General features: G+C 49.6%; 1 protein-coding gene across 1 annotated transcript in view; it reads right to left on the minus strand.

The window, feature by feature from the left end:
* Window positions 1-18,374, minus strand: part of RIMS4 (regulating synaptic membrane exocytosis 4) — a 58,108-nt gene that overhangs the window by 13,422 nt on the left and 26,312 nt on the right. The window contains exon 2 of the mRNA XM_080557669.1: window positions 9,131-9,272. Coding sequence (XP_080413795.1) covers window positions 9,131-9,272 — 142 coding nt within the window. The remainder of the gene's footprint in view (window positions 1-9,130; window positions 9,273-18,374) is intronic.

Consider the following 18,374-nt stretch of genomic DNA (forward strand, 5'->3'; position numbering starts at 1 on the left):
TGTTGAGCCATCCACAGAGGGTCAAAAAAGGATGAAAAGTTGCGCTTGGAGAACCTAAAATAGTTCGAGAAACAGGAGATCTGACAGAGAAAGACGTACGATTCATCAGGAGATGAACGGACTATCAGCCAGAAGGTAAATGTTTTCTGCCTTCTCTTCAACTCGTGGAAGATAAATGGGCAAAACTTCGGTCTCACTCCTACCCCGGGGAGTACGTGACCTGAACGAGCGCGTAAATAACAAGCTGGCGAGACACCTCGCAGGCGCTCAGGGAAATGCTCAGTGCCGTGCTCAAAACAGATGCTCGGCCTCATTAACAAGACGCCCAGGGTCAGGATAACAGAGGAGTCCAGCAGCAAAGCCTAGAGCTGCAGGAGCCCAAAGCCAGCTCAGACTCGGGTCTCCGCGAGTTCCCCGTCCCAAGGGCAGGGCTGCGAGGTGAAACCCGGCCAGTGACCATGGTGGGGACACAGCTGGGAGAAGCTCACCCGCAGAAACCCAGTGCTGCGCACTGCAGGAGAGCAAGGAGAAGCCTTTCTGCCCCCTGAAGACTCCAAATACTTTACCAAGCGACCCCATGGGGCCGTTTCCCATTACCTGCAGGGCAGAGATTCGTGATGAAGGCTGATGCCGGTATTTGGGCAGGATGGCACAGGCTCCCGCACACCAGCACACCTCTCCTCGCCATAAAATGAGAGCACCTCTTAATGGGGCAGCAGATGCTGCAGCTCCATCAACCGTGTTCCAGCACGAAGGAAAACAGCAGGAGCATGCGAAAAGCAAGGTTAAAAAAATACAAAGCACCAGAGAGAACAAGAGCTGCTGGGCTGGAGGTGAACAACAGCGACTGGAAGTGTTCGCAGCGAGACAAATGCCGCTGTTATCTCTGCACAGACACAGGTCGGAGGGCTTGGGGCTACCTCGAAACGATGTGCACTTGCCAGAGCCACTTGGAGCGAGGGGCAGGACGCAGGACACTGCTACCCGGACACCAGGGCCATGCTGCAGATGCACGGCCCGGCTGCCCACGGCCACTGGCGAGGAGCAGCTGGGAGAAGCAAAGCTCCTGCGCCGCTTCCTAACACGAGGCTGATCCTCAGAGGGATGGCAAAAGCCCCTTTAAAACCCCAATCCAAGGCAAAGATTCGAGCAGTTTGGCTACCAGCCTCAGTCAATGTGTTTACCAGCACTCAGTATTACATTAGACAATTAACATTCCCTCGTGTTGTTATGTTTGGCTGGGAAAGGAAGATACAGGGAATTAATTCTTTAATAGATCGTGCCGTTAGCTGGTGGGACGGCAGTTTCTGTTGCACAGAGGCTGGGCTTTTGCAGCCCTGCTTTATTAGGCTTCGGAAACACCAGCTCTGCATCAGGCTGCCTGGCTTTTAGTGATTCTTGGACATCTATTTGGGTATTGCCAATAAACCTGGAATGGAAACAATTTCTGTCTGGAAAAATCATAAGCCATCTCCAAGAAAGCTATTGCTTCTCCCTGGAGAGGAGAGGGGAGAGGAAAATATAACTGCAGAAATTTAGCATGCATGTGAAGAGAAAACAGCAGGAACCATTGAGCTGCACCGGCTAAATTTAGGATGCTCAAATCCCGCTCGGTGAGCTCCGTGCACCAAGTGCTCAGCAAGGAGCTGGACCGAGGAAGCGAGGGGGGCGGCCTACGGTGGGGCCTGGGGTCTGTGGGACAGACCCTCCCCATCCACTCACCTGCTGTTTCTACAGCTGCAGCAGGGGGGAAGAGAGCTCCTCCAGCATGGCCCTGGGAAGCCCTTCTGCACCCACCCAGCCTGTCCCAGCCCCGACCGCTTCCTCTGCTCACTGCTGGGGTGGACGCGGTGCCCCTCGGCATCCCCGGGACAGGGCCATCATCCCCCTTGCACGAGGAGGTGCTGGCCCCGACAGGCCTTTCACGTTTCTGTTCCACCACCCAGAAGAGAGAGCACGGGACTCTTAGGGTCCCGTCACTTAAAGCACGCCCCGGCACACCGCACCCTTCCTTCTCCCGAAACGCTCCACCTTAAGGGCAGAAAATGCTACTATAACCTGGTTATCACCAATAAAGGATGCTTTTTTTTTTATTTCAGTGTAAAGAGAAGCGCTAAAAATAGCTGCAGGAATAAAGAGGGAGCATTTTGCAGCTGACTTGCAAATAGCAACTGTCACAGCAAGGCCCTGGGGAGCGGGGCTGCTGCTACAGAACCGAACGGCAGCGCGCCGAAAAAGATTAACAGGTGACACTTGTCAGCCTGCTGTCTAAAGGGCACAAATCCTCCACCCAGCGAGTGCAGCCCAGCCTTTCGGACAGGAAAGAAATTAATTGTCTCTTCTTTGGCCCTCTGCTTTCGCTAATCATGATTCATGGGCTCTGCTTTGCCCCAGCTGAGTGAGAACGATTTTAATGAAGTTAAAGATTATGGGGTTTGCTGTGGGATTGCTTTTAAGTAAATGCGATTTTGTTACTGACCTGAAGGCACAGGGAAGTAAAGGACACCTCCAGGGTGTCAAGGACAAGCACAACACGTTGTGCTCAAGCACCTGCAGGAAGGTGAGGAGGCAAACCAGGGGCAGCAGCAAAACAGAGCTCAGGACGCTGTTGATCCTGGGGTCTCCGAGCCCACCAGCGCTGTCTGTGCCGAGCAGCATCAGCGGAAAATTGCAGTAACATTAATTTTGTTTGCACAGGTACCAGCTGCGCCCCCAAGGCTCAGCACCAGCCGCAAAACCCATTTGGGAAGCATGGATAAAAGCCGTTTGCAAAGACCAAGCGAGGAACGTGAGCCAGCTACTGCGGGTGCATCACAGCACTGGCAGCGGGGACACACCTCAGGACAGCAGGGGACAATCGCTGCCCTTGCAGTCATTCGGGCACCCACGAGAGGGAGACAAGATCCCACAGCACCGCCTGCAAGGCTGCAGCTGCAAGGCAGAGGTGGGAGCCCAGCCCTGCCCGCTCCAGGCAGCCGCAAGCAGTGCCCGCACGCAACCCCTGCCAAACGCACGCCAAATTCTCATTCCCGACCTGATGAAAAAGGTGACTGCGTAAACAGTTTGTCTCTTTTGTGACACGTGTATGTGTAAAACAAAATCGTGTTCACACAATATTAAGAATCGTGTGTTCAGACTGGAGGTGAAATTGCCTAGCTGGTTTTTTTCTGCCCTTTTTTTTAACACAGCAGCGATAATCCCGATTATTTAGGAAATCTGCACAGCAGTCTCTGAAGACTGCGCTCCTGTGATGCACGCTGCAGGTCAGGGCATATGAAATCTGTCCTCTTTAGTGTAACTGAGGGGTGGCTTAAAGGCTCTTTGCCAGCTGCTTGCTCCTCTGCTCTTTGAAGGTGGCAGCATTTCCTGGTCTGCACTCACAATTCACGTGGAGATCATCCCGCAGTTGGTTCCGTCACAGCAAGGCTGCTCTTCTTCATGTGTATTCAGATGGAGAACTAGCTACCCTAAATTTGCTTGTAATCAGGATTTGAATGACTAGAAGGACAGTGCTCGTTTCAATAGAAAGCAGCACAAGGAGGGCTCAGAGTACCTGTGACGATTCCTCTCCTCCCGCATACGTGGCTCTGCTCAGCCTCCTCCTCACCCCCACCCATTGTTCGCTGCACATTAGCATGCAGAGCGTGCATCGGCACAGACACGTTCAGGGAAAATGTATCATTAATTTCTTCCCTTGTCCATGTGGAGTTTGCCTGACCTCTTTTCTAAATCCATTTTTAAATTGTTTCTGGGATGCCGTATGCCAGGTACCACCGTTATTCTGCTGCAAAGGTCTGCACAGTCAGCTTGTCAAGACCTTGCAGAACTCGTACGAAATACGATAGGAAAGCACCTGCAGAGGTCACCCAGTCCACAGCCAGGCCTCAAGACCAGAGCAGCTTCATGTGCATCATTCCTGAGAGTTGCTTGCTTCACCTCTTCCAAAACTCTCCCTGGACAATTTGTCCCTGTGCTTTGCTTTTCCCTTCCCAATCTCTTTCCAGGCAGTCCTCAACGCCATTTTTTGAGTTGTCAGTTAGAAGCCAGCACACTTCCTTTCTTTCGCCCTCGATACAACACTTCGCAATTCTCTCCTACAAGACTTGGGACTGCTCTCAGTTGCCCCAACCTGTGGCGGCCGCGTACCAGCTGCGGTGTCCGCGCCGAAGGAAGGCACAGCGAGGTGTTCAGCTCCCCTCGCAGGACGGGTGCAATGCCCTTCTGTCACGGAGCTCTGGCACAAACAGGGCTATTCCGAGGTGGCTTTGTGTCCTCTCCCTTGGCCCCAAGCCCCGTTACCATCTATCTCTCAGTACACCTGCGGATCCCGACTCCTGCAGCGCTGCACCTCTGTGGGGTCAGCACGGTGGGTCCTCGTGAAGCCTGCAGCCTCACCGCAGCCACCCCCGGCGCCCCCAGGGAACTGCTATTTTCAGAAGACAACATTTTGCCTTCTGCTTTTTGTGAAGTATTCACGCTGTCCACACGACCGCCGGTTTGCCATCAGCTCAAGCCTTTAGAAGTGATACGCTCCTAAAAGGGGAGCTCCATCCACCGCGTCTAGTACGTACGTGGAATTTGTTTGGGCATTTCTGGGGTTCAGAGAGCATTGTTCTCTTCCTGTAAATATTTTCTAAAAGACTTGTTTTCATCCTCTTAGTGCACAAAGAGGTAATTAATAAGCAGGTTGCCTGAACACAGCCATGCAACTAAATATGCAGCAGTGGTTTGACCTGCATGGCCGAATTAACCCATTTGCTATATAGCCAGTGTCTCCTGCTCGAGGAAGTTGTTCTGCCTTTAAAAACTGGGACAGCAAGACGTACTTCATCCAGAAGAAAGGGGAAAAAAAAAGTCTCCTCTGAGAATGATAATATATTCAATAGTTATTTTATCTGAGCAGAAAGAAAAAGACATCAGAAGTCCAATTTCAGAGAGCAGGAGCGCACTGTCTCACAATCGCACTCATCCATATTGTATGTTAAGCTCTTTTAAATTGCATCTAACACACACAAAAGCAAAGTTGATATCTATCAGCTACGGAGGAAGGCACAACTGGTTAATTTAACATTCATTGCCCCTACCTTTGAAATATTTACAGTGTGTATCAGGCATTATTAATGCAACGTACATCTGACTGTAGTGTCGTGGGAGCGGGCGCACAGCCCCGTGCCTTGTCAAAGTTGATGTGAATGCTGCGGGAGCCTTCACATTGGCAGTGAAAGGCTTTTGTGAGCACCTGTCCCCGCAGTACCTAAAATCAAGCTAGCAGCACCAACTGCACATCTCCTCCCAGCCAGGCAGCGTTCCCGTCTCTGCCTCCCAACAAGCTCCGCTCTCTCTTGGCCACTCCGCTCTCTGCAGCATTTTTAGCACCGTGACGTACTGTCTTATGTGCTGTAACACACTGTACTCCCTTTGTGTATGGTTCCTTCTGCTGCATGAATTCTGCCACCTAAGCTGTGCTATAAAAAATAGGCAGGGAATTATGTACAAAGCCCTCCCCCATTCCCTTCCCCACCTCGCCAGGCAAGCTCCAGTTTTACAGACCACAACCTCTCAGGCACATCGAATAAAAGATCCCTGCCATCAGGGAGCAATTTTGCCCGCTCCTCAAGAGGTTCCTGCAGGTGGGATTCACTGCAGTCAGTCCTGGAACTACAGCTTTCGAGGCCGCGTCCTCTCCAAGCCACGCTGGTCAAGCTTAACAGCACAGAAAGGTCTGCTGCTGGGGAAGAGGCCGACTAATTTCTTGCTGTGCTACAGGAACAATTCTCCATGCCTTCCCTGGTTTCCACCGAGACCTCCGGGCCTTGATTTCTTGCAGCCTGAGCTCTATTAACAACACTTTTTTTTCTTTTAAAAGACTCAGATAAAAGGAGAGCCCTAGAGGTATCTGTCATAAAAGAGTCTAGAAGCCCCTTGGCTGCAGATGCCAAAGAAGAGGCACTCACTGAACAGGACGAGTCTTTTGGATGGTGTTTTTAGGAATCAAGTCTTGTAATTTTTGAATGCCGACGGTACCACCCCACAGTATGAAGCAAGTCCTAGAAAGTATTTTAAAAAGCAGCCCAAAAACCAGTTTGTTGTGCAGAACAACAAAGACGACGCAGTAAGGGTTTGACAGATGGTGTCCCTGGTCCTTCCTCCCCGCAGCACCCAACCAAGCCTGGCAGAGCACCTAGATGCACGAAGCTTGGCACCTGCACGTGGCGGTGCAAGAGTTGGTGAGAGAAACCTCCAAGTCTGAACGGCTGAGAACAGTTTTGTTTAAAACAAATACCACCTTTCTCTTCTATAAGGTCACACAGTGATTTTTATTACATTAATTTCCTATACTGGTGCACAACTACTGTGCAGTACAAAAGCTGTGTAATAATACGGCTGGGAAAAAAATTAAATGGAGCAGTGTGTGACATTGTCAGCACTTACTGACATGTTGTAGGAGTTTAAATTCTGGGAGAGTCATCCTTCAGACCAGCTAATCTTCCATATACTTCAGCCTTTGGGTAAGACCCTGAAATGAGTATTTTCTTGAAGGAGGGCCTAGCGGATCTGAGAAGTACATCCCTGTATAATAAGCCTTCCATAAAATGATCCAGATTTCATGCACTCTGGTACTCAGACTATAAGCAGAGCTGCTCAGAACCATGCAATACATAAAAGTCTTCGATCGTGGCTCTTCGCACTTGAGCTGAGCAGCTGTAGCCAGCCAAAGCCAGCTCATTGCAGGAAACACGAAAGCAGTCCACCCGCATCACTTTTCAAGAGTGTGTTTGTATGACTGAGAGCACGTATTTAAGGCCTTCTGCAGCAAAATTTTACTTAAATGTTTGATTGCTTCAGTGTGCCACCTTTCGAAGTTGTCCTTTTTGTCCTTAAATTGAAGAGGATTATGAAACCATACTGAACTTTGGAAACAAGCCCTTTTGGAAGATGATGTTTTAAACCCATTTTCTTCCCACGTTCACATACCAAAGAGGTGCATGGGCAGGAAGAGCTAGGGCAACCTCGTGCTGCTGAAAACCAGGTTTTTGACAGACACTGCCAACAACTGTCTCTGACCTAGGACTATCTGCACCAGTCAGAAAGCCAGCATTAAAAAGAAAATAAACTTGCCACAGTTAATGGAGTCATATGAATCCTCATTTTGCCTCCCTGGGAACACAGCTACAGCAAACAAGAGAAACCAACAGAAATCTGATTTAGCTGAATAAATTTCTGCCCCTCAAAGCTATTCCCCAAACACTTCCTTTCTTTGCAATGGGAAAAGAAAGCGGAGAAACTCTCCTGCCACCATGTTTCAAGAGAATAGAGCTCTCTTTGCTCTTTGTACTCTCAGCCCCGTTTGCTTATCACTGGTGGTTCAGGCAGATAACTGCAATTCCCGCGGGCTCTCCCGCGGAGATCAATTATCCCACCTAGGAACAAAGAGTCCAGGAACCCCTTTTCACACACTTCAGAGAAGTGGGAGCAGAAACTGTCCCATCCCTGGCAGAGGGGCCGGTGAGGGCGTTCTGGCCACATTCAAGGCTTGAATACCAACCATTAGACTTGTTCTAATAAAGACATCTGGACGGCAAGACAGGATTTTGACTTCTTTGTTGCACTGGTAGCTACATGCAGCTTGCCTTCAGGGTAAAACAGCACTTGTACGGGTGCAATATTTTGTTGGCAGAAATATTCCCTCTCCAGGAAAGACCAATCAAAGCAGCCAGCGTGTGCAAGGACAGGACAGGGCTTTGCAGAGAATTACACTCCCTTTCCCAGGAGGATAAGCTATGTAAATATAAAAAGAAAAATATTCTGCTCTGCACAAAAGCAGATTCTTGCCCTGCATTGCCAAGGGACTGAACTTAATCACTAATCCTCCGAATCTCGTAGCAGAGGCAGAACTCCAAGCCACAGGACTGTGGTGGTGTAGAAGAAATATTTCCCTGGAGACAAGGGCTCGCAGAAGAGATAAGGTACATCACAGCTCCAGAGTGACAAGATTGCTATCGCAGCCTGTGCCTCATTACTATTTCCAACCTTCAGCACAGATCCATGATGCCTTTCCAGGATTAGCCTACTTCCAAAGCTAAAGAAAGTATCTCTTAATTTACAGCCCGTTACTTATTTAACACCAGAATTGCATTAATTATTTGAGAGAGCCTTTGGACTACCCTGGTATTTTAGCGGCACAGTGTACTTGGAATACCACAAGGGAGTAGGGAGAGCGTGCAGCGAGAAGCCGAGTGTGGTACATAAGCAGAACTCATTTTAGGTATACAGACATTACAGACATTTCGGTCTCACACCTAGAAGCAAGGAATTTGATTATATATATATATATTGACTGTCCCTTTTTAAATACCGTTGTGTTTTCTTGTGTTTTTATTTTTTTAGCTTCTCCAGAGATCCCATGAATGGCCATGTTAATAAAACTACGATAATCTCCATATATAGCTTCAAACAACGGAAACAGAAAAGAGAATTGAAGACACGCCAGTCCTTGAAGTTACGGACCACGGATCCACTGCTTTGCATTCAGTTGTAGGGCCTAAATGCAATAGGAGGTGTTATAACCCTTCTTGGGGTCAAAAACCAGTTCTAAAATACATTTTTTTAGGACGCTAACTCAGATGAAACAGAAAAGAAAGTTTGTTAACAAAACCTTCTAACTAGGGTTTCTAAATATGTACTTTGATATCAGAATAATTATTTCGCTACTTGCATCATTCTCATCACCCTAGCACATTTTTTTAATTTTTTGTTTCCCAAAGCAAAAGGCTCTTTTGAAAAAGGGGAAACAGCTACTGTGCAACATTAAAGACTGCCGGCTTATAATTTATTACCTGTAATGGGCCTCAGCTATTCACCCTGAATTATTCTTCTAAAAGCAAAGCTGTTAAAAGTAATGGGTATCTGCTTCAGCTCAGAATAATGAGGACACTAAAAAAGTATATAAACAGCTAAAGTATGTGCCAGCTACGCAGGAAGAGAGACCTGCTGTAATTGAATGGGCAGTACACCTGCAGCAGAGACGAGTCTGACAAACACATCATCTATCACACCGGAGGAAAATTAATAGGTGTAAGAAGAACAGAGCATCCCACAAGCGATTATCCAGACGCTTTCGGCGACTTACTTTCCCTCCGATCCATAGCTGTTCATGCTGTCCTCGATGGACTCGTGGCTGGCTTGACGGACGGTCCGGCTGGGCATTTCGACAGCCAGCCCCGTTTCTGTGCTCCTTTGGATGGCTCCTTTGAGTCTCCGACCGTCCCCATCTAGGAACAAAAGGGGAGAAGAGGCAGTCAGCTATTTTTCTGCCAGCCTTTTGCAACAGCAGAGTCAAGGAGAAGCAGGGAAGGTCTTTCGGACGACCAGCCCGGCAAGCTGGCAGCCAGGCAGCACTTTGCTCTCACGCTGCGTTTTGTTACTCAGCCCTGCTTCAGCAACAGCTCCCAGCCGTCTCTGGAGCCAACCCAGAGAGCCAGCAAGCCAGGGCCCAGCAGATCCTCCGAATATACACACCACCCTACCTACTTCGGGCATTTGTACCAATTAATTATGCATCGAGTGCAGGTGCACACAGGCACGCGAGCTGGCTCTGTGTACGTCTCTACCCAATCTGTGATGACAAGCAACAATAACCACGGGCAGACTGAGGCGTACAGCTCGACCAAGCCTGGAAACGCTCCTTAAATCCCACGTTGACACCTCTGATTGCGAGGAGCAGCAAAGAGCCACAGCCTGTGGTCAGCACTGAAGGACCAGCAGGGAAGGGTAAGGCCAAGCAGCACCAGGAGTGCTGCGAGGGCAGGAACCATCCCAGGTGTAAAACAGGGAAACAGCTGGGAACAGTCAAACTATTCCCTGATGCTGGCACCCGGAATGGCACCAGCAGTGGAAAACCCCGCAGAGAGGCCTATTCCCCTTTGCACGCTCCTTGGGGCAGAGCAAAGGGAATTAAGTAGGCTCTCTTCCCTCCTGGGTGCAACCTTCAGAGGCTCAGCCCTCTGAAATTAACAGTTGCTATTTCCATCCTCCTTCTCTAGCAGTCTGTTTCTCAGAACAAGCCACGTTATGTAATGAGCATGTAATGAATACCATTACTATTAATTGCTTTAGCTGGTGCTAGGAAGCTCCAAATTTCATCCCACATACAGCACTCATCCTGAAACACATCATCTGCAAGTTTTCTGAACAAAGCTGAACATCTGAACCCTTTTAAAGGTGCCTATCTGTTAAATCTGGATTCAGGCAACGAACCTCTAACCCCCCAGACCTCCTGATTATTTCTGTTAATTTATTTTTTGTTATTATGGCAGCAGCCTCCCTGACAGCACCGAGGAGAGAGCGCAATGCTGCGAAGTCAGAGTGCTCTCAGAAATCCACCAGTTTTTGAGTTCCGCCCAGCAGAAGAAATGACCCAGCTCTCCAAATATTAAAGAAATTGAGACTTTCCCTCCTACTTTAGAGAACTATGCGGGTAACTGTACGAACCTCTAAAATATGCAGAACGCTTTTTTGTGTAGCGAGCCGCTTGACTTAAAAATACTTTTCTTTGGGGCCTGGTGTAACAGGCACGTTTCAAATCACGAAGATACCAGAATACTTCCAACTCTCAAATTTTAATTGCAATGAAATGCAAAGACAGAAATTCTCCTATAAACTCAGCCAGAAGTCCCTTTTCCTCCAGTATCCTGAGGTTTCCGACCAGGTAACCATGTCGGCCCCAGGGCTCTGCACCAGCAGCTGTCCCCACATATGGTGCAGCACGTATACGTACATCCCTGTGGGCTAAAAACTGGAATACGCATGTTTTGAGTTAATGTTAACTACAGTTAGTATTGTTTGTGTGCCTAGAGCAATGTATGAAGCACATCGTATAAATCAGGAAGACCCACAAACGTAAACCAGATATTTTTTAAGTGCTTCCAAAATCCAAACCTTCAGGCAAGAAAGTAAAGTTAGTAAAGGCATAAGTAAAAGCAAAGCCTCATGAAACGGCCTCACCTACTTCCCCAGCCACTGCAGAACAGTTGCCTTTGATGTACCTTCTACAAGGCTTGTACGGTTTGCTTGGAGCCCCTGACGGGGTTTCTAGGTTCCTTGCAGAGAGCATCCCCCAGCCCTGAGGACAGACTTGATGGTCCGTTTCACTTCTGTCTCTCACTGACCTCCCCAAACAACCTTTCGGGCACCTCATCCATCAGTTCCCAGCCCTCCTCCACATGCGCACTCTCAGCACGCTCATTCTTCTGCACCTTGTAGGTTAGTTATCACTAGACCCTGGGTGGGCAAGCGGAGCCAAAGCAACAAATTGACAAATATGTAGAAAAGAAAGGAAAAACATCCAGTAGCCCAGCTATACAACATCTGCTTAAAAAAAAAATCTAGATTATTTCTCCAACCTAATTAGCCATGCCTGGAGACGTGCATGCTTACAGGACTAGACGTCCACATCTGGCAACAAGGCAGAGTCTCGGGGCAGAGCGAGGCATTAGAGCAAGGCAAGGTGCTCGCGGCTTTGCATCACCCGGAGCCGGAGGCTGGGGCATGGCCACCTGCTGCTGGCCACGGGGGACCAGGAGGGAGGGCAGGCAGAATGCCTCCTGCGTCGGGAAATGGGATCAGGAGGGAGGGCAGGGCAGGCAGAATGCCTCCTGCGTCGGGAAATGGGATCAGGAGGGAGGGCAGGGCGGGCAGACTGCCTCCTGCGTCGGGAAATGGGATCAGGAGGGAGGGCAGGGCAGGCAGACTGCCTCCTGCGTCGGGAGACAGGCGATTCCAAACGCCTCTCACTCGCTCTTCCAGGCCTTCTGCAAGTGGGTGGTTTTCCAGTATTCCTGATCACATTCACTGCTATGACATGTAGATGTTCATACTTAAAAGGGAAAAAAAAAAAAAAAAAGGATTATGATAATGGGGAAACTCTGGGAAACCAGCCAGGAGTAGGTCAGACGCAAAGGATGAGTTGTGACCGCAGTGACAAGAGTCCTTCGTCCCTCCCTCCTTTCCCGGGTAGGAGCACACACTGATGGCTGCACCCAACAAACCACCTCCAGTTACTCCGCAGAAAGGTTTCTCCAGCCTTGTTCCCCTTCACCTTTTTGCCAGAAGCTTCCCTTGAGCAGAAAGGGAGGAACGTGACTTGCCAAAAAGGCAAGCTCCCGCACCACTGCCGCCCGAGACCCGCAGGAGCACCACAGATGCCATCAGAGATAGGATGCAGGTTCCTGAGCTGCCTAAACCCCTCAGTGAAACCCTACCTGTGGTCGGCACATAACAAAAATTTACGTTCCTTTAACTCCCTCAGCTGGGAGAGAAGACCAGGATCAGAAGTAATATACCTGGAAAGAGTCAGCACAAATCTGCACTGCTTGCCTGCAGACCGAAAACATTTTGCAAGCAATTGTCTGCTCTTAGCAGCCTCTGGGCAACGTGGAGCATCGTGCAGGGGCTGAATCCCCTCCCTTATAACCCGAAGCCTTCAACTCCTTTGCAAATCAAGAATGTAAATGATCAGCCCCCGGTGAGCACTGCCTGGCAAACCCATTTGTCTCAGTTGTGAGCGCTACCTGGAACAAGTTAGAGTGGTATTGACATTTCCTACAGCATCTCCGGATTTATTCCCTGCACCTCCTCCAATCCAGCAGTAAACCACGAAGGTTAAGCAGCTGATCGAGCCCGCAGCACAACACGCAGCTGAAGAGCAGAGCCAGGCTCAGAATGACCTTGGGAGGAAACGTTTTGCCCCAATTCCCAAGCTGAGGGCACCCAGCACCTCGCGGATGCCGAGGACCAGAAGGGAGCAGCAGACGCTCCGACAGGCTTTCCGCCTTGACAGCAGCTCGGACCTTGCTAGTTCACGCTCTGCTCAGCCAAACAATTTGTGTTTAGCTAAAGAATATCTTCTAAAAATGTATCCGCTCCGGACTGGAAGGTAGAGAGATGGAGAATCTGCCATTTGCCTGCGCAGTTTGTTTCACTGCTTGACATTTAAAGAAGTGACTGAAGTTTGCCTGGCTTCGGCTTTTCGCCATCAGGTTTTTAATGTCCTTCTGCACCACGAGGGCTGCTTTGTGCTCTCGCTGAAAGGCTCCTCTGCAGCGTAATCGTCACCTCTCAATCTCTTCTGACAAGTTACACAGACTGAGCTCTTTATGTTTCTCATGCTCTGGCATTTTTTGTCTCTTGCCCTTGAATCATTTTAATGACCTTCCCAGGTTTTAAACACCCTGTTGAGAACAAGCATGTTGGAATTGGAGTCTACATTTTATTGCAAAAAATAAAATCAAAAAAATAAAGCACGAAGGTAGAATTCAGCTTGTACTCTCGTCTTCACTGCTGCTCCTTGCACCTCCCAAGACCCCAGTAAGCTCTCGGTAGAGCATCACACCTCATTGATGCTATGCAGGCCCTGCCCGGCTTGCTGGCATGGCCTTGTAGAATATTAACATGTAAGAAAAAAAAACACCACAATTTAATGGAGACATCTTAGGAAACAGTCCATACAGCTCTATCCAACTCTCCCACCCTCAGTGCTATTTACTACCCTGCTAAGGTGTTCATCCCCTGTGAATTTGGTAAGATTTAAATCCACATTTGCTCCGCACCAAATGAAAATGCTGAATGGCACCACACCTTCGAAACAGCCTCTTGTCTTAGAGTTTTCCTTGCCGAGTGCTTTTTGAGAAGTGAAGCAAGTTTTTAATCTATTTGTCACTAGCACGTTTTTTAGGGTCATGTTGTTCTAGGTCAAAACCCTTACATATGCATCACATTTACCCAGATACCTGCTTCCACTAAAACAGGCATAAAAAAGTCTGACAAGACCCACTTTCCCCAAATCCTTCTTGACTGGTATTAATTATATTCGCACCATTTTGTTCCGTATTAATTAAACCTCATTATCATGATTCCCTTAATTCTGTCTCGGAGCAGCATCAGACCAACAAAGCTGAAGTTTCCTCCAGACAACCCAGTAGTGGATGAAGAGGGGTAAGGTGACCTGCAGGTACCCTGCACAGAGCTCTGCACCCCTCGGAGCATCCTCTTCCTTAAATACATTGTCATCTGTCAGCTGCACTGCAAGGCATCCCTTCACGAGGATGATGAGGATATTAAGGCTGAACTGACTGCCCCAAAACTGTATTTGCCTTAATCTTGGGGCTGGGAAGTAAATAAATAAAGTAACCAGTGGCATCCTCCTCCTCTCCCCCAAGGAAACAGCCGCTGTCTCTCCCGCTCTCCCCCAGCAGCCTGCCACCTGACTCGTTAAAGCTCTTTCTGTTACTGGCAGGTCTGTGTGCTCAGAGAACAGCGAGTCTTGAAAAATCTACGCGAGTTCTGCAACAGCTCGTTACAAGGTCGCGGTTATGCAATTAGCGCTACCACGCAGGATTACACCACGATGGGAGGCTGCGGAGCTGATGTTGGAGGCGCAGCGCGCCCCTTGCGCTGCTGTCCTCACGTCACCTTCCAGCACCTCCCGCTGCTCCATCCCACCACCACCCAAGTGCTCGGTATCTTCCTTCTCTTTCCCAGTTTGTTTTTAATTTTCTCCTCTGTTTGCTCGGCTTGCTGAATGCTACCGCCACAAAAAGCATGACGGATGCGATACAGGCCCTCCCACGCTTTAGAATTAATTGGTATTGATTTAACCCTTAGATCACAAACTGACTGAATTTCAACTCGATCAGCCTTGCTCCTAGATTAACCGGCTGCTTCCAAGCCCAGAACGTGCTGGTACCCAAAGCACATGGCCAGCAGCACCAGTGAGGCCACCCAGTACACCCTAAGCGTCCAGCAGAGCAGCCTGGGCAGCTTTTTTCCTTCCCAAACTTGGAGTGCGAGGGGGAAAATCAGGAGGGGAAATCCTGATCGGACTTGGATGCTTACTTTCCGGTTGCATTTGCTCCTACTGCAAAGCTCAGGACAAAACACATCTGTCTTTTTCAGGAAAGACCGGTCCAAGCCTGAGCAAAGAGGCGGCATTTGTATTGTGCTCTTACACCAGCCAGGCAGCGCGCATTGATGTGCATCCCTGCATGCTGTGGGATATTGACCTGGGCATGCTCAGCTCTCTGGCTTCACACCTGGGTTCCTCCGCAAGTGAATCATCTGCCTGGCTCCAAACTGAGGCCCAGGTACAAAGCAGCACTTGTACAGCATGGAGAATTGACAACCCCAGCAGGGAAACAGAGAAAAACCCATCCGACTGAGCCGACGCACTCTTTGGTGCACGTTGTAGAGCGTGTAGAAGCAGAGACGAGCAGCAGAGATCGGCAGAGATGAGGGAGACGAACGAGACAGCACCGCGTGCCTGCTGTCAGCATCCGTGCAGGGGTACCAGGGCGCGTGGCTGGCTGGGACAGGACCCGGCAGCCTGCAGAGATGTTCCCCGAGCCGCACAGCAGATGGTGCTGAACCTGCCTGCACAAACAAGGTCTTGCAAGTCCGTTCATTTTCCACCGCCTCTGACTTCACTCCCAAGGTCAAAGCCAAAGAGCTGACTCTGGCTTTCTTCTCCATGAAGGTCTGCCCCAGAGAAGAGGTGGTGCGAGTCCGTTTGGGGCTGAAAATGGACAAGGAAAGCACCGATCGCCCATCCGGAGACATCAGCTGCTGAGACGAGGAAGAAGGATGGATCCCCGAGTCCAACAGCCAGGCTCTGCCACACCTTTGGGCAAAAAGAAAAAGACGCGGGGGCATCTCAGCTCAGCACCCCATGGGGTTCTGCTGAAGCACTGACCACTGTACCCACTTTTTGTTTTCCAGTACTCTACTGAGAAAGAGCCAACACGCTCACATTTCCGCTTCAAACTTTTTCACTCCATTGTCGTCCCTAAGGGCTTTAAAAATGCGAGATTTCTTTCTGTTTGGTCAGATGCTGAATCCCTACAGACACGTGCGAAGATTTGCGTGCTGTGAATCAATTCCGCGACTAATAAAAGAACTGCATTGTTCAGAATCACAAAGAAAAAAGGGAGAGTCTTCCCACAGCCGTGCTCGAGCATCCAGCACCTGTGGCAGCCTGGCACACGCCGAGCCGAGCGGCTGCGTTGGGCATCGCCGGCCCTTTTACATCGGTAGCTGTGTTTGGAGCGAGCCACGCTGTTCTCCTAAGGGGATGCTATTGCTGAGGAAAAATATATAACTACATTGCAGAATGCAGTTTAACAAGATGAACTCAATCTCATCATGCCTGGCAAGCTCCAACATCCTGCCAAGTATTCCCAAAGTCGACATCGTAATGGAGTGTGAATTATGAGCACCTAAAGAGAGGCAGCTTGTGCTGTGCTCCGGAACATGCCAGGCTATCATCACAGCCTGAATAATCCACCAGAAACGACAGAAAATGGCTGGGGATAAACAGGGGCACTAATCAGGCTGTTTGCTTCATTCCCCCTGTCCTAGTTTCAGCCACTAATAAAATTACACCCTTTCTTTCCAAATTAAACAGAAAATCTTCCATGGGATGGAAAAAAATATTTTAACACGTTGATTCTTAATCTGTGCAGATTACGTGCATCCACATGGCTGTAGAAGGACAGTCATCCTTCTGTCTTTCGTCCTGGTGTCTGGCCCTGCCTTTCCTCGCCCACAGTGCCAGGCAGCAATTGCACCCAGGGTGTACAAATCAAACCAACCCTCCCCCAAACCCGTATTTTGTCCTCTTCCTCCTCACCACTGAGGTGACCAGGATCATTCAGAGGGTTATTTTTATTAGGTAGCTGGAAGAAGGCACCCGGCAGCAGGCCCGGAGGCTTCCTTTCCTCACCCACCGGGATGCGCAGGAGGGAGCTTCCCCCGGCGCACGGAGGAGCATCACACAGCCCAGCGGGGTACGGGAGGTCTGCAAGTCTGCATACAGCAACAGTCCTATTTTTAAAGCCCAACAGAGCTTAATTTAGGTAGGCCAAAGCTAACTTTCTTCCTCTTCCTTCCTATAAATGCTAAAATTAGCACACAGATCCAACGCTCCCCTGCGCAGCCCGTCCTTCCCTCCGCCCACCCCAGCCCCGGGAGAGGAGCACTTTGCCTTCACCTCCCTCCCACTGTGAGCAGGGGAAGCTCCAAAAACCACACATCTGTTTTCAGGCTTGCCTGCAGCTCCCAACCACCCTGCCGCCCAGCCCAGATCCCCAGCTCCTCAGCCCCTACCGGAGCAGCAAGAGTTTGCTCCTCCAAGCTGCCCGAGCTGCGGTTTGCTGTCACCCCGCCGCGCCGATACCCGCACTGCCAGGCTGGGGGGAGCACCGGTAAATCAGTGCTTTGCTGCCCATCTTCCTGAGACCCGCTTTCGTATCTTAAACTAGGAAAACGTCGTATTGTTTCTGCTCCTTTTGAGGTTAAACACAAACAGTTTCCATGATGCTACGTTGAATTATTTGACCTTTTTGACAATTCAGCTGCATAACAGAATTAAATGGCCAACAGTCTCATTTTAAAATTTCTAATGAGTTCTGCAATTCTCATGTTCTGCAATTTTCAGCAAATCACATGTCAGCGAAGGAAAAAAATCTCAAATTTTCCTACCTACAAAAGAGTCAAAGCTAAGAAACCCAGAGGTAAGCCTATATACTGCACCGCCAATGACTTTTAAAGAGATTTTTGACTATGATAAAAAAAGGGCATAAGCTTTTCCCCACTGAAAAAAAGTTTCAGCACCACAGCACTATAAAAAATTGATCGTTTCTCCCAGAGTATTTCATGGGAACTGCTTTGCTGCAAGACTTCTCAGAATTCTTTCCATGTGTCTTTTTTTTTTCCCTGTTTGCAGGAGCAGAATCCAAATAGCTTCGTCTGATGGCTGGTTCTGCATCTTTATTTTTATAAGAAAATGGAACGCGCTGCCCCCTGCTCTTCCCCCCATCTGCCGCGCTTTGCAGGCAGGAGCGATTACACGGAACGTCTGCATGCACGCAGACCGCTCACTGCTGGAAGAATTCCTCAACAGCCTCCCAGCGAAGCCCAGCTCCCTCCCTGCTGGCTGGCCCAGCTCTCTAGGGACAGGCAGGCACGGGACCGCTGACGCTGCAGCGACCGTCCCGGGCAGAGCCGCGTCTCTCAGCCACGTCCCGGGCGCTTCTCCATCTTCTTCTTTCCTGTCTGAGCGAGGAGCGATTCATTTAAACGAAAATAAAGCCTCACTGTGGTATCTGTACTGCAATAAATGACATATACACACACTGCAGAGCAAAGAGGGGAGCCAATCTTGTCACTGCGTGGATTTTGGGGGTGTGAGGGTCGCTCGGAGTTTAACCACCCCTCCTTGGCACCTCCCTGCCCCGGCTGGAAGGCGCCGGGGGGCTGCTACCCAACTGCACCCCCAGCCCAGGAAGGTTGAGCTGGCAGGCTCAGAGCAGAGCAGGTCCACT

Source organism: Anser brachyrhynchus, assembly GCF_964034855.1.
Source record: "Anser brachyrhynchus genome assembly, chromosome: 16".
Lineage (NCBI taxonomy): Eukaryota > Metazoa > Chordata > Aves > Anseriformes > Anatidae > Anser > Anser brachyrhynchus.